Below are 16,126 nucleotides of genomic sequence, written 5' to 3' on the forward strand. Positions count from 1 at the left end.
CATTATCCAGGCAATGTAGAGTTTGGGAAAAACTATTATTAACTAAGAGACTGTGGTAATTTGATCAGCTATGCATGGGTACATCACTGTGACCGATAATTCTCTTCAGCACTGCTCTGTAACCCACTGTCTCATCGAGTGCTCGTACTTCAAGGCCTTTTTAGAGCCTTGCATCCTTACTCGACCCAGAACGTTACTCTCATCTTTCAGATTTCTTTGATTGAGCCTGGGATGATTTCAATGATTTTTGTGCATCACAATCACACGGTTGCTAAAACCTGCTAGCGAGGGGGTTGTGAAATAATCAGTGTGAGGGGATACATTCATCTTCTTTTAGCCCAATAAGTGTTCACTCTCCGCAGGCAACTCTGGTGTGAGGGCTTAATGCTGGGCAAACACTCAATTTGAGGTTGTATCAAGACCTGGAGAGTTAGCTGCCAACGCAGGAATATTCTGGTGCCTTTGTCTTCAACTAAGACCAAGTAGTCACTCCCTCGTCATAGAGCGTGTGTGGTGGGGAGAGATCTTTCCAGATGTACTGCCAGCTGTGCTCAGTGTCGCCTTATAGAGACACCTGCACAGGCTTCACTGTGTGTTTAGAAAGCAGTGCATTTTGAATTTACCCAGGGCTTTAGGTGGGGAAAGAAACTGGGGGTACTCTAAAAGGGTCGGGGCAAACCTCTTAGGGCAGAGTCTTAATAAACATATGTATGAATAACGCCATACACCCTCCCCAGAGGTGCAAGCAGAGCCAAATTTCAAGGAGGGGGTGGGGGCTAAGAAAACATTTGGGGGGGCCTAATTCTTCAAGCAATAGGCACAGTGCAGCTGCAGGGGCTCTACAAAGGGGTGAAAAACAACAAAGCCTCATTAACAAGCAAATGGTCTTTTAAAGACCTATGAAGTACTCAGGTGCAGCTGTGTGTGTTTGGAGGCTGGTTGTAGGATCGCAATCTTAAGCTGTACCAAAAATAAGGCGCTAAATCTATTAAATTAAATTTTTTAAATTATCCTTTGTTCTAGGTAAATTACCCAACAAACAAAGCTTTTTTCAGAATGACTCAGAGATAGGTGTATGAAAAGTCATTAATTAAAGAGAGGACTTTCTGTCCAAAACTGTGATACTTCCCCAAAGTCCCGCATCATATGATAAAAATCAGCATGAAAGGATCTGCAGCGTGCACAAAGGTCTGCGGCCTCAGGATCTAGCCTGGCAATTCCAGCTGGAGCAAAATAAGTTTGGTACTAGAAAAAAAAAAGAAAATGGATTACCTCTGCGAGGCCCGAAAATAGAGTCCGATAGAGACCCGTTTCGAGGCCCCCTGAAAATAATTGCTGGTGCTCAGACCGGGACATACCCGACCCACTTAAAGCCCTGAATTCACCCCAGGCTAGATTTAAGAGTGGCCGGTTATGCACATTTGAAGGATGAAATGCAGTTATTATGTTATTTACTGTAAAAGGCAGAGGCGTGAAGACTTACCTTTAGCCAACTGAAGGATTTTCTTTAAGTCTGGGCAAGCTACCCAGCAAGGGAAAGAGAAATAAGTAACAGAGCCTGGCCCAGCCCCACCAAGCTTACAGAGGTGAGCTAGTCGTGAGTCCAACCAGCCTACTAAACTCCAAGTGGGGTTCAGGTTAACCAGAGCCAAACTTTAAAAGAGCGGTGCACGAGGTGACAGGCCACCGGGGCGGAGGCAGGTGCCACGTAAGCACTGTGCTCAGAACACTGACCTAGCACCATTCTGTAGCATGGGCAACACACAGCTAACTCACTGGCCTCTTGTGCACCTCTCATTCAGTGCACCCTTCCTAGTGATAGTTACCTCAAGGCAAAATGACAAGTTCGAGTTCAAGGAGAACTACGAGGCAGTGGTAGGGGATTGCTTTAATGTGGACAGTGTGTCCACAAACATTGCCAGCTGTACGACAGCAGGGCCTACACCAGGGGCTACGAAGGCCTGATTAAGTGTGTGCCCTTGGCCCTGTAAATATGTTTACACAACAGTGAGGAGCACCGCCCTGACAGCATGGGGAGGGGTATAGTCACGTGCCCACACTGGGCGTGGAAAAAAAGAGTGGTGTTTGCTAACATAGGCAAAACTGTTGTTCCCTCTCTTTTCCATTCACAAAGGTAACAGGTTCCACCACTTGCCCTGCTTAGCATTTCTCAGAACAAGAAATATCTGGTGGGAACCGGACTGGTGCCCCTGGGCCCTGCATTGGGTGCAATCACTAGTGCGGGAGAAACATAATCCTGGGGCAACGATGTGCCATTGTACCACAGCCACGAAGACCTTCCACTTGTGTTGTTTTTTTTTTTTAACATTTCCATCTGTATTTATCCATATTTCTTTTTTGGCCATCTTCTTAGTATTTATTTATCCATTCTTATTTTGTGTTTTAAGAATAAAAGTAGCTGTAAAATGCTATAGTTCCACATTCATTTAACTCTTAGACGTGCACTCATGCGTAGATGACTGTCGCGTTTCAGAAAATTAAGCAGCCACATATAACAAAACACTACACTCACAGTAACATATTAGTTTTATAATATAAATATATGATAGATAGTTAACCTATGCCTGTATTTAAGGAAATCTCATCCTGTTTTTTAACTCCCCGTCCTGTCTACTTGCTCAATTGTCACCTGGAATTGATGAAAGACAGAATAGAGTCTCACAAGAAGCACCATTTTCAGTATTTTTACACTTTTAAAAATAAATACAGACAGGAAACCTGGTTTTCGGTCTGTATTTATCTGAAAAACAAATCAGTTAAAAAGGAAAACCGGGAGCATTAATCATAGTACAGCTACAAGGGCCTTGCACTTCTATTGTACAGCACGGAGAGTTCCGAGACATCATATCACAGCTGAAAGCCTTTTCCGCAGCCCTGTGAGACCCGTACCTTCATACTACAGCTACAAAAGTCCTGCACTTTTGTTCTACAGTCCACAGCGCGCAGAGCCATTATACTACAGCCAGGAGACATTCTACACTTCATTTACTCCACAGCCTGGTAGAGGAGGCAGAGCAAAGCAGTCAGGCAGTATGAATAGGTTTCTTGGCTCTCCTAAGAGAATGCCAAACCATTGACTTGCAGCCATGGGAGCGCACAGGAGAGCTACAGTCCAGGAGAACGCAGAACCAATGGACCACTGACAAAGAGACCATTGTTTATAATCGCACCACAGAGGAGCTCAGAGTTATCGTACTAGAGTCACGAGAGCCAAGAGCGGTGCATATCAAACAGTTTAGAACGACAAACTCTCTCAACCCACCTATTTTAATGGACATGAGGCTGGGGTGATTTTTAATGTAATAACAATTGTTTATACATCTCAAAACCTAGACCAAGACCATTGGGGGTAAGTCATCATCCATTTTTGTTTTAAAACTTGGTCTAGTTGTTCATTCTGGACTCTACAAATATTTTGTCATTTTATATAGCGCAAACACAGTTTAAAGACATTGGAGCACTTTACATGAGAACTAGACTACATTACACAAGGTCAGATTAATTTTATTATAAGCACGGAAGATTTAGTGATTTGCCCAGAACAGTCGCGGCCGGCAGTGGGAGTACCTGCAGGGCGGTGACGTGGGGAGGGGAGGGGCAGGGTGTTTGTAGTAATATATGGATTACGGAGCTTCCCAGGTAAGTAAACATTTAAATACATAAAACGAATTTTGTTGAATGCACTGCATCCCCAAATGCGATGCAGTGCGGCAACGAAATTGGTTTTTTAATTTATTTATAATGTTTACTTACCTATCAAACTCCGTAATCCATACATTACTACCCCCCACCTTGCCACTCCTCTTCCCCACATCACCGCCCTGCAGGTACTCCCACTGCCGGCTGTGGCTGGCCCAGAATCAAAAGTTGAGCCAAAACCGGGACTCAAATCTGATTCCCCAGATACAAAGTTCTGATCTATGAGTGAAAGTCAATACACAAGTGGTATGTTGTGTATGATCATTTGCAAGGAGCACATTTTTTGTTGAAATGCCTTTGTGAAGTAAAAAGACAGCAGCAACAAATACTGGAAGGCTCACCCGGAGTCTTGCTTGGAAATGGTTTCAAGAGTGTGTTGTAAAACTGGAATTAGGGACATTGTTCTGCACTTCTGCACAACAGGGCTGATCATTTTACATATTACTTACTTATAGATAGGACTTTCAAGACCCTCCAAAAATCGGCTCATGACCCACCAGTGGGTCCCTACCCCCAGTTTGTATACACCGGCCTAGAGACATTCTACAGTTCCATTACTTGAGAGCCTGGGACAGGAGCCAGAGCAATATATACAGCAGAACCTAGACACCAGTTCATACTGCCTAGTAAAGTGCCAAACCATTGCATTGAAGATAAGGGAGGCAAAAGAAGTTCCACAGTCTCAGAGAACCCTCAGGCATTATACCATAGCATAAGAGAGCTTTGATGACTTATCATAACTAGGTGAGTTCATATCATTTATTTTACAAACTTCACTTACTACAGTCAGGTAATTGCCTTTCGTAATTCCACAGTTCAAAAGAGTCCTGCACTACTAGCCCTCAAATCAAGGCAAGACCGGCAGCATCACACTACAGCCTGGGAGAGCCAAGGGCTACCGAACCTCAACATAGTAGAGCCACTAGCCATCACATTACACCTTAGGAGAGGTCCCCCCTGCTATGATACTACAACTCAAGAGAGCCCTGAATCATTGTAAAACAGCCCACACAAACTAAGACATATCATAGGCATATGTGCAAGAGATGGTGTCATGTTGTGTACAGACCAGGAGAACCCAGAAATAGCATACTACACCCTAGGAGAAATCAAGCAACCATACTACACGCTGAAGAAGTATATAGAGCAGCTGCCTCTACCTCCCAAGAGAAGCAACAGCTACCATATTACATGCCAGGAAGCACCACACACATATTGCAGCGAAGGACAATCCTAAGGCATCATACCACCATCTAGGCAAACCCATCCTTCTGAACTGCAGACCAGGAAACCCCAGGCTAACCTACTAGAGTCTAAAGCCATCATATTATAGTCCAGGGTTACCCTGGGTCATTCAATTACAGTCTAGAAGAGCCCAGATCCATCCAACATCAGGCCGAATGAGTTCCTTCACTCACTGCCACAGAGGCAAACAGCTCCTTCTACTCACTTAAAGGAGGAAGAGGAGAGCTCAAAAGCAAATCAATGATGCCATCTTGTTTTCCTTAAGAAATAAAATACCCCCCCAAAAATGGATGCACTTCACATGAATATTCTCCGAAGTGATGGCACTGCCTGGGTGTAGGCATGATGCCTTTTCATGGACTCGGAGGAGCCACTACTTCGGCTGAGGGTAGTGGTACGGTCCAACGCGGTTACAGCTCAATGGCCTGGCCTCCAGTAGCAACAAGAGGGCACCATTTTAAGAGGGAGTGCACAGACAGCTTCCTAGAACTCCTTCCCTGGATTCTGCCATAGCACGAGTGCTCCAGTTTCACCAGTGGAGATGGTACAGTCAAATTACTGCAGGTTAGCTGTCCTCTCTGGCCGGATGGCACATTGCCACCAATCTTCCTATGCTGGCACCATACAGAGGCCACTGAAAAAGTCACATCTTTTTTCTTCTAGTGCCTGCAGAAAGTTCTGTATCCTCTCTTCACGCTGCGTCCTGAGCTGCAGGAGCAACACTTTGCAGAGCTGAGGGTCTGCATGGGGCATCACCGTTGCAGCCTGCTGGAGCTTTTCTGCCACCACAGCCTGGTCAGCGATCAACTGCTGCCGTGTAGTCTCCTCAAAGTGTAGGCCTCTGGCTTTCTGAAAAAAACACATTTATAGAGATCAGCTGCTTGTGCACTTCAATGTAAGAACAGGGACAGAGTAAAGGGCCAAGTATAAACACTTCATGTATCTCTGTATGGAGACTTTAGCATGCGTTTTGGTGTTGTGCTGGTGCGACTAGCAATCAAGTACCTGCAGAGGCCCATACCGTTCGGGCTGCCTTTTAAGGCTGGCGAATGATGCCCCCATAAGCCTGCTCCTCAGGTCCCAGAGGCTCTCCAGGACCTGACGTGCAAGAGACAGCATGCGCCACATGTGCAGTGTGTGCTATTAGTCTACTGGGATCTGAACATACCTGACCTGTTTTCATTAGTGTGACATTTGCTTCTCCCAGGAGCACCTCTTACTGTGGAACAAAAGCATACATGAAGCCTAGTTTTCCCAGGCACTCTGGCATCTATTTTGACTCTGGACACATAAAAGCACGAGAAAGAAAATCTTAAGCTCAGGGCATGATGGAAGGTTAGTGGCATGAAGCCGAATCACCAAGATAGTTCTTCCTTCTGTTGACGTGTCATAAGGACCCTCAAAGAGGGTTCCCAAAACGTCACTGGCCTCCACAGGAAGTCTAGTTTGGCATTTTCTGGGAGTGAACTCATAACCTTTTGTGCCATGGCCACTATCTCAAGGGTGGGTTTCAAGGCAAAATAAGTCACTAATTCACACTTTTTCGCCTATCTTTCCTTTCAAATGACATGTCTGAGTGTCCAGGGCAGCCAGAACCAGCACAATTTATTTTGCAAATGCAGTGAAGACCTTTGGTCCCCAATTTGCGTTTCGTAATTCTTACAAATGGAGTAGCACCATTGCTTCCTCACTGCATAACAGATGTTCTTTTTTTGCCAATTGCTTTTATTTGGTATTTAAATTACAAACAATAACCAAATTGCAGGATGTATACATTCTCTTGTATCACACACTGGTTTTGATCATAAGAACATACAATATTGTTTATCAGACAGTCATATGGGTGTTTCCATCAGAGGCCATACATCCGTGTACCCCATATCAGAAATCTATCCCCAGGGTCCAACCGTTCCACTGACTCCCGTAGTTCCCAGTCAAAACTTCATGGCCAAAAATATTCAATGTCTGCATCTTGGTGCACAGCGTCTAGTGTAGTTACAGTCAATGTTTTTTAATTGTGCAACCAACCTCCTTGCCTCTGCAAAAAAACACTACAACTCGAATAATAAATGAAATTTGACGACAAGGGGAGTGAGAAATAATGGAAACAGAATTTTTTTTAAAATAACAAGTCAACATCAGATAAATTATACCCATTGTGGTAAATAAAATTACCCGGACTATTTTTCTATACATTAATAACAATGAGGATAGCTCATAAAATGAGAGGCAGAGTCCGTAGTATCTGAGTCAAAAGGGCTTTATTGCAATGGCTCGAGCCAGGGGAGAATCGGGTTCCATCACCACTAAGGTTCAGGAAGGGATATCTAACGTTTTATTAACATCACACAATATATATAGTAAAACCACATAATTGCAATGAATACAGTAGGCGGAACACTCCAGGCGGAGCAAGTGAAGAAAGAGAGATAAGAACACATGGGCGTGAAAGAAGGCGTGTAAATAGGCGTACACGTGGAGGTTCACTTGATGAGTCACTGCATGCTCTGTTGAGGTTAGTGTCAATAAATCAATCAGGGGATTGGTAAAGCACAACTGCTCACCTGAAAGGGTCTCAAGGTGCTGGGGGAGGAGTGGGGGCGTGGGAAATGGAGGGCTTATGCAGCTCCTTGGAATTCCTAGTATTTCGAAGAGCCATGTCTTGGGGTCCTTCAAGAACTTGGGGAGTGTTGGTGTCTGTCATAGGAGGAGAGGGAGGGAGGGAGTTCCATGCCTTGACGGTGAGGTGGGAGAATGAGCGTTTTCCTGTTCTGATCTTCTTGATGTGGGGTACCGTTGCAAGGGAGAGCTGTGCTAAGCGGAGGGATCTTTGGGGTGCGTAGAACGAGAGGCGGTGGTTCATGTAGGCGGGTCCAGTGTTGTGGAGGGTCTTGTGGCTGAGAAGCTTGAAAGTGTAGTATTCGTAGGTGTTGGCTGTAGTGGCACTGGCGGCGTTCTACCAATCTTTCCTTCCTGAACAACTGAATCACAAAACGGGAAGGGGACTTTCCTATAACTTAATCATAACTTTTAATGTCTTTTTGGATAGCACCAAACAAGTTCTCACGTAAAGGGTCAGACAGCTTTTTTGGGTAAGCCCTTGTTTTCCCCAGTATTGGAACTTTCATAAATTCCCATGCTTTGTATCATTCCCCCGTCGTCGGAATGTGAGCCTTGGTAAATAGAAAATACCATATCAGTAGGTACAAAAGAGAAACCTAGGCCTAGGCCTCATCTCATTTTGTAGCCTATCCACCTCTTTTTGTAAAAGAGACCAAAAAAATTGCAACAACAAATCAGAATAGCCTCACCCCATAGAACCCTCCTGAGAGAGCCTCAGAGCCTCAGATTTCTACCGCACGTTGTGCTAAGGGAGTCTCTTCTGAGCTCTGCTCAGTTTTTTCTTTCTACAACTTGGAAAAATCAACCTTTTACTCAAGATGTCGGATAAAGAGAAGAAAGCTTTGTTCAAGGCTTGTGCTACTTGTTCAAAGAAAAGACTTTATGTAGAGGACAAGCATTAAGACTGTATATACTGCTTGTACCCGGATCACAAAGCTACAGAGTTTAAGATCTGCAGAACCTTCTCTACTAAAACATTAAGGGACAGAGAAGGAAGACTTCTGACCTGGCTGCAAAAGATGAAATCTAGAAAGGAGGTCATTTCCAGCGACAGGGAAGATTCATCTTCAGCTTCCCCATCAAGAAGATCTAAGAAGAGGGGTAGGTTTTCCCCTTCAACTTCTGCTGAGCCTCCTTCTAAGACCTCTCAAAAGACCTCTGATGGGTCTAGTCCCCGAAAATCTCCTCACCGAGGTGCAAAGGAGAAAGAGGGATTGGTTGGTGTCAGTGGTGGTTTCCTCTCAGAAGGGATCTTCTTTTGTCCCGCTACCACCTGGGAAATCAAAAGGTTTAAAGAAACCTGCTTCCCTACCTCAGGAAAATAAATCTGACAAGAAAGCCCGCTCGTAGACGGTGACATCTGCAGGTACGTTGACGGCTACAACGAAAATCCAGAAAACGTCTGTTTCTGCCTCGTCGATGGGACCGTCGACGGCAGCGGCGTCGACGATGGCAGCCTCGACGACGGATGTGTCGACCGCTGGGGCTTCATTTTCTTTTTCGTCGACGACACGGATTACCTCAACGTCGATGAGGATGTCACCGACAGTGGAGTCGACGTCCACGAAGACTATGTCGCCGACGACAATGACGTCGACTGCTTTAATACGAGATCCCGTTGGCGGTGGTCCCGTTGACGGTACAAAAAGTCAAAATTTCCATAAGAAGACGCCAAATCACACCTGAAATGACACCCCCACGCAGAGTAACGCCTTTACCTCCAGCTTTACTTTTAGAGGAGGACTATTAAGATGAGGATGATGATGGTCCATATGGGGACGCTTATAGCCCGTTTCAGCTCCAGGTAAAATACCAGGATTCTGACTCTGATGGCTACTATGAGGAAGAACAGCGGCCTCCTTCAAGGGAGAGAATGCATTATCTATCACAGCAGGGTATGGCTTCTATGCCTTCTTCCTTAATAACTGACCTGCGGATGATGTTAACGGATTACAGGAGAAGATTTCCTTCCTAAGTCTCTGAATCCATTCAGACACCTCCTCCGCCACCACCACCTCCTTCGCCTGTGGAGGTTCAATCAAGGGAACAGGTACCTGCGGAGGGGATACAGGGTGTCCCCTCAGGACAGGTTTGTGGTGACAATGATGACGATTTCTCTGATGATGGAAGGGATGTAACGGAGGTTCAAGATCCGAATAGAGAGTCGGATGAATATATTATTCCAGATCCACCGTCTCCTTCACCGGATCTGGTAGACTCACCTCCAGCTGACATTGGAGGTTTTCATAACCTCATGGAAAGAGCTTCAAAACGGTTTGGACTTAAAATTCCAATGATTCAGTCAGACTGCTTTCTCAATGATTTCAAAGAGCCATACAAGAAATCTATCCGCTCTATTCCCATCGTAGAGCATGTTTCGACTGAGGGTGTGAAAGTCAAGCAGTCTCCAGCAACCGTTGTTCCGGTCCTACCGTGGCTGGAGAATAAGTACAAGGCCCCTGAAGGAAGTCCTGCGTGCCTGGTTGGCCAACCTAGGCAAGACCCTGATCTCCCAGGCGGCGTAAAGGAAGTCAAAGAACCCATCGGCCCCTCTGGCTTCCCCACCTGATAAAGAGGGTGGACGTCTTGATAACGTGGGAAAAAGGTTCTCCTCAATGTCAAGTCTACTGGTTCGTGCTTCCAACGCACTTGCAATTTTAGGACGATATGATCGCCAAATGTGGTGCGATATGTCTCCGTTGGTGAATCAGTTACCAGACACAGCTAAAGCTCAGACGAGAAAGATTTTAGAGGAAGGAGAACAATCTTCCTCGGAGATAATTGACTGCACCATGGACATAGCCACACCTGCTTTTCTTGCCTTGGCAGGTTCGGCTGTTCTCAGAAGACAGGGCTGGCTTTGGTCTACCTGGTTTCGCCCTGAGGTGCAGAATAACATTTTGGATTTGCCTTTTGATGGCGATATGCTTTTTGGGAAGCATATAGATGATGCCTTACAGGATATCAAAAAGGACACTGAAACAGCCAAGTCCTTAGGAACTCTTCAATACCGTAAGGTACCATTCCGTGGAGCAAAAGGCAAGAGTTTTTACGCCTATGGAGGAGGATACCAACAACGATATTCCTCATATTCCCAATCTTCACAAACCTACAAGCCGCGATATTCACAGAGGCAGGCCCAATCGGCATCTTTCTCTCGGCAACCATCAAGAGGCCGTCAAGGTCGGCAGGGAAAGGATTTATCTAAACGACAATAGCGGCCTCTTGGCTCTTTCTACTGTTCCTCCCCCCTCCGGTGACATCAGTAGGGGTCAGGATTTCACATTGTCTACGCAGCTGGATGCTCATTACATCAGATCGGTGGGTCTTGAATATCATTCGATTTGGCCACACATTGGAATTTCAACAATTGCCCCGCTTCAAGAGCTCCTCGCGCCACCGGGTCAAACATCTGCGACTTCTCCGTCTCGAAGCCCATCAACTAGTCATCAAGGGGGCAATAAAACTGGTAACTCACTCTCAAAGAGGAGAGGATTTTTATTCCAGATTTTTCCTGGTTCGGAAGACGGAAGAAAAGTGGCGCCCAATATTAGATCTAAGGGAGCTCAATACCTATCTCATAAAGTTGTCATTCAGAATGGTTTCTCTTCAAGACATTCTGCGTCTTCTCAATCCAGGGGACTACATGGCAAATCTGGATTTAGAGGATGCATACTTCCATGTGCCGATCCACCCAGCTCACAGGCGATATCTACGCTTCACAGTAGCCAAGAGCCATTTTCAATTCAAGGTGCTTCCGTTTGGTCTCTGGTCCGCACCACGGATATTTACAAAGGTGTTGGCCCCAGTGGCGGCGTTTCTGAGGAAGCAATCTCTGGAGGTTTTTCCCTACCTGGACGATTGGTTGATAAAGACTCCATCCTTTCAAGCGGCGTCCAGGGCGGTCGACTGCTGTATCCAACTGTCCAACCGGTTGGGTCTTCAACTCAACAAATCCAAATCAGTCCTTCTCGGTCACGAGTGGGAACTGGATCAGGACACTCTCGATAAGATCTTCTCAAGTTGGGGCACTCCAATCATAGACCTGTTTGCGACCCCAGAAAACAAAAAAATGCAGATACTACGCAAGCAGGGATCACCATTGAGGATCAGTGGGGAATGCTCTTTCGATAGCCTGGTCCGGCGCATTTGTTTACGCCTTTCCTCCAATACCCCTACTTCCGAGGCTAATCAGGAAACTCAAAGCAGAACCTTGCAGAATGATTTTGATTGCACCAGCGTGGCCCCGGCAGTTCTGGTTCATGGAACTCCTCCTACTCTCTCAAGATCAGCCGATACACCTACCGCCCAATGTCTCAGGGTCAGGTGCTGCATCCGAATCCGAGCTCACTCCAGTTCACAGCGTGGCTCCTGAGTACAGAGAATTCCAGAATTTAAACCTCTCTACGGAATGTAAGAAGATACTATCTCAAACCTGTGCACCAAGTACAAATAAGACTTACCATGCAAAATGGAAACGTTTCTGTCTATGATGTCAACGGCAGAATCTCCATCCGTATACATCGGCTCCTCACCAAATTTTGCCTTACATTCTTTCTCTAGCTAAGTCGGGTCTGGCACATTCTTCGATCAAAGTACACTTAGCTGCTATCTCTAGATTTAGAGAAACATCCACCGGTCCTTCTCTTTGGTCTGCGAGGATTATCAAGCAATTCCTGAAGGGCCTTTTCAGGGTTTTTCCTCCGGTCCGGCCTCCGCCTCCAGTCTGGCAACTTAACTTCGTTCTGGCTCATCTAATGAGAACCCCATTTGAGCCGATTCACAGAGCGGATCTTAAATTTCTTTCATGGAAACTGGCTCTTCTTTTAGCCTTAACATCGGCTAGGAGGATAGGTGAGCTCCAAGCACTCACTATTGTGGAACCTTTTATGCAGTTCAAGAAAGACATTCTAATACTTAGAACAAATCCAAAGTTCATACCCAAGGTCCCGACGGATTTCCATTTGAATGAGCCGGTAGTTCTAAAGTCTTTTTTCCCTCGACCAACTTCTCCAGCAGAAAGGTTGTTACATTCCTTGGATGTCCAGAGATGTTTGAAATTTTATCTGGAACGCACAAAAAGCTTCAGGAAATCATCCCAACTCTATTTCCTACAGTTCTCTGCGGAAGGGGTTTCCGCTTTCAAAACAAGGCATATCTCGTTGGATTTCCAATGCAACTCACTTTTGTCACCAAGAAGCGGGCAAACCGCTGGAAAGACTTATTCGGGCTCATTCGATGAGATCAGTTTCATCATCTGTGGCCCTTTTCGCAGGAGTCCTGATCAGAGACATTTGTAGAGCAGCTACGTGGAGCAGTACCCACACGTTCACAAAGCATTGCTGTTTAGACTCGTCAATGGGAAGCGAAGCTGCAGTTGGACAGGCAGTCCTGAGAAATCTTTTTCAATGAGAGGTGAGCTTTTCCTACAATCCCTCCTTCCTATATTGCTCATTTTGTATCACATACTGTATTCCTCTCTATGGTGACAGGTTACGTTTGTTTCCTCTGATAACAAGTGTGATAGGATGTATTGATACTCATGTAACAAAATGTGCTGTTATGGCTTCCTGCTAGCTACTCTGATACAAAGCATGGGAATCTCTGAAAGTTCCAATACTGGGGCAAGAAAACAAGTTACTTACCTGTAACTTTGGTTCCCCAGTATTGGTAACTTTCATAGATTCCCATGCACCCACCCTCCTCCCCTGGGAAAAGCTCAGCCTTTTACAGATGAAGTTACTGTTACACAACGGCTACGAAAATCTGAGGCTCTGAAGCTCTCTCAGAGGGTTCTATGGGGTGAGGCAATTCTGATTGGTTATTGCAATTTTTTTGGTCTCTTTTACAAAAAGAGGTGGATAGGCTACAAAATTAGATGAGGCCTAGCCCTAGGTTTCTCTTTTGTACGTACTGCTATGGTATTTTCTATTTACCGAGGCTCCCATTCAGACGACGGGGGAATGATACAAAGCTTGGGACTCTATGAAAGTTACCAATACTGTGTAACCAAAGTTACAGGTAAGTAACTTGTTTTGTTCAAGGATATGAAAGGCCGATTTTGAAGGGCCTTCTGGAGGCTTGGAACTTCTATGGCTGAGTTTGTCCAGCTATAGTAATTCTGTTAGCAAGCCCATCTTGAATCCTCCTTGACTTTTATGCAAGCAATGGAGCAGTGAATCAGAGTACGAACAAGAAATGAACTCCAGCAGGAGAGCTCCATAGCAAAAAAGACTCTGTGAGCAGTCCATTGGGCGGAAGATATCAAGAAGCACACTAGTGCAGTGAAAATTATGTAGATGCTTTACAACGCTTGGATCTAAAGTACCAGTAGCAGCACTATTCTTTATCTTATATAATAATTATCAGACCACTGGGATAATATGATTTCACACAGTACTTCTCAGATTTTTAAGGGACTCCTCCAGCATTATAGTTCCAAGAGCCATGAAACCGCATGATGAACGTGCGCTCTACAAATACTTCTAGCATAACATACATCCAGACATTTTTTTAATACACGGTCGAAGTTCTGACAGTCTGTTATAGCACTCTAAAACTGAGGTAAAGTTACATTCCTGAGGCCAAGATGATACAATCCAAAGAACGACAAACTGAAGTTGGATAGGTTGACTTTTTGTAATGTTTTTTTTATGTTCTGTTGCCTAATTACACTAATAACCTAGGGAGTGGAGTCAAGCCCATAGTCAATTCTGAAGGGCATCTCTAGGAACTTGCATCAGTTATAATGACGTTTGGTAATTTTTTTATTTCCTGTGGCCTAATTTCCCTCAATCACCCTTGTGTGTCAAGGCAGTACTTTATTCTAAAGGGCATCTCTGGGTTCATAACAAAACGTTGCCTGTATATATTTAGGAGTATGAACCTCAGTTTATGCTAGATCATCAGATTTAGATTATTTGTCACTGTTTTAGGCATCTGAGCTTCCTGCTCACGGGGACATAGCTTCACAAACAGTCGAAGATGACATGGATGGGTTTCCCTTTATTATCTCTCATGTCTTTCTGCATTAACTGTAGTGGATCCAAGAGAGAAATTCTTACACAGTCACGTCTTTCAAGCTCTGAAAGGACCTTTTCATTAATGGTGGACCAGTGCTCACACCGCTGCTACATCTAATGGGCCTCTTCTGCCGCATATTGTTGCTCCCTAGCTCTATTGTGCTTGAGTACGCTGAAGTTCTTTGGAAGGAAGAGGGGAGGGAGTGCTGGGGGCAAGGTTTCTGCATAAGCCGAGAGGTGATTAGGTAATATGGCATCAACATCTTGAAATGGTATTTAAAAAAAATAAATCTTTTTATTAAATAAAATTCAGATAAAAAGAAAAACACATCAGGTGACATTAGCAGTTTTAACAAATTACTTGATGACATACCATACTTTGCAAAATAATATATACGTGAGACAGATGATGGATCAAGGGGACACCTGCTCATCCATTTCCTCAAGATGTATTGGAGGTTTACAAACATCTCCCCGATAATGATTTCAAGCCTCCCAAACCTTGCCCCACTTCTCAGGACACCCCCTAGCAACATAAACTGTCCTTTCCCTAAACATGCACCAGTCTAAATCCTGCACCCATCTCTATCCGGGGCGGCTGGCTCCCCACAGCTGGGCAATATTACGCTTAGCTACCATGAACGCCAACGTTGCCCATTGCTTTTTATATGTGTTCAGATCCGTGGGTTCCCAGACGTTCAAAATACACCTGCGGGCTTCCGGCCGAATTTCTACCCCCAGGACATCTCGCAGCGTGTCGTGAACCTTCGCCCAATACTCCTGCACCCCGGTATAGTGCCACAATATATGTAGGAACGTCCCCAGTTGCCCTCAGCCCCTCCTGCATTTCCCACCCTCCGAACAGCCCATACGGACCAGACATGGCCACGTGACGTACTACCCATGTAGAATCTTCAGTTGACCCAACCTGAGTCTCATCTGAATCGCCACCACCTACGAGGAAGAAACCGCCGCCCCAATCCTCGTCATCCAATTCCAACCCATCCTCATTCCAGTGCAATCTTATATGCACTAGCGGATCCTCCATATCATTTATGAGTTTCTTATAAATTAGGGAGATGGTTTTCTCAGGAAGATGCCCGTCTAGCACCCGGTCTTCGAGAGGAGATGCGTTGGGAATAGTCATGCCCCAAGGAATGTGTGTGAGTAGTGCATGTCGGATCTGAAGATAACAGAAATACTGACAATCCTGAAGTTGGTATTGTTGCCTGAAGGAGTTAAATGTATGAACTGTACCTTCCCCGCAAACATCTTTAATATGCGTGATCCCTATAATATCCCATTTATCAAAGCGTTTAGACTTCCATAAACTTCCCAACTTCTCCGAACTCCACAACAGGGTGGCAAGTTTAAGCCGCCCCTTCCACTTAAGATGTCTGTTGGCCGCATGCCACACCTGGACGGCATGAGCAGTTGGTCCCGCAAGAGGAAACCTATGAGGCTCAGTATAGAGCGCTCTAGTGTACTTGCCTCCCGGCAACTGCCATCCGTCCATA

General features: G+C 45.3%; 1 protein-coding gene across 2 annotated transcripts in view; it reads right to left on the reverse strand.

The window, feature by feature from the left end:
* Positions 1-988: 988 nt before the first annotated feature.
* DHDDS (dehydrodolichyl diphosphate synthase subunit) overlaps positions 989-16,126 on the reverse strand; it is a 158,185-nt gene continuing 143,047 nt past the window's right edge. The window contains exon 9 of one of the 2 annotated variants that reach the window (XM_086957629.1): positions 989-5,814. In XM_086957629.1, coding sequence (XP_086813755.1) covers positions 5,575-5,814 — 240 coding nt within the window. In that variant the 3' untranslated portion in view covers positions 989-5,574. The remainder of the gene's footprint in view (positions 5,815-16,126) is intronic. The other variant, XM_086957631.1, reaches the window with a different exon arrangement.

The sequence above is a fragment of the Lissotriton vulgaris genome, chromosome 2_1 (assembly GCF_964263255.1).
Source record: "Lissotriton vulgaris chromosome 2_1, aLisVul1.2, whole genome shotgun sequence".
NCBI classification, from domain to species: Eukaryota; Metazoa; Chordata; class Amphibia; order Caudata; family Salamandridae; genus Lissotriton; species Lissotriton vulgaris.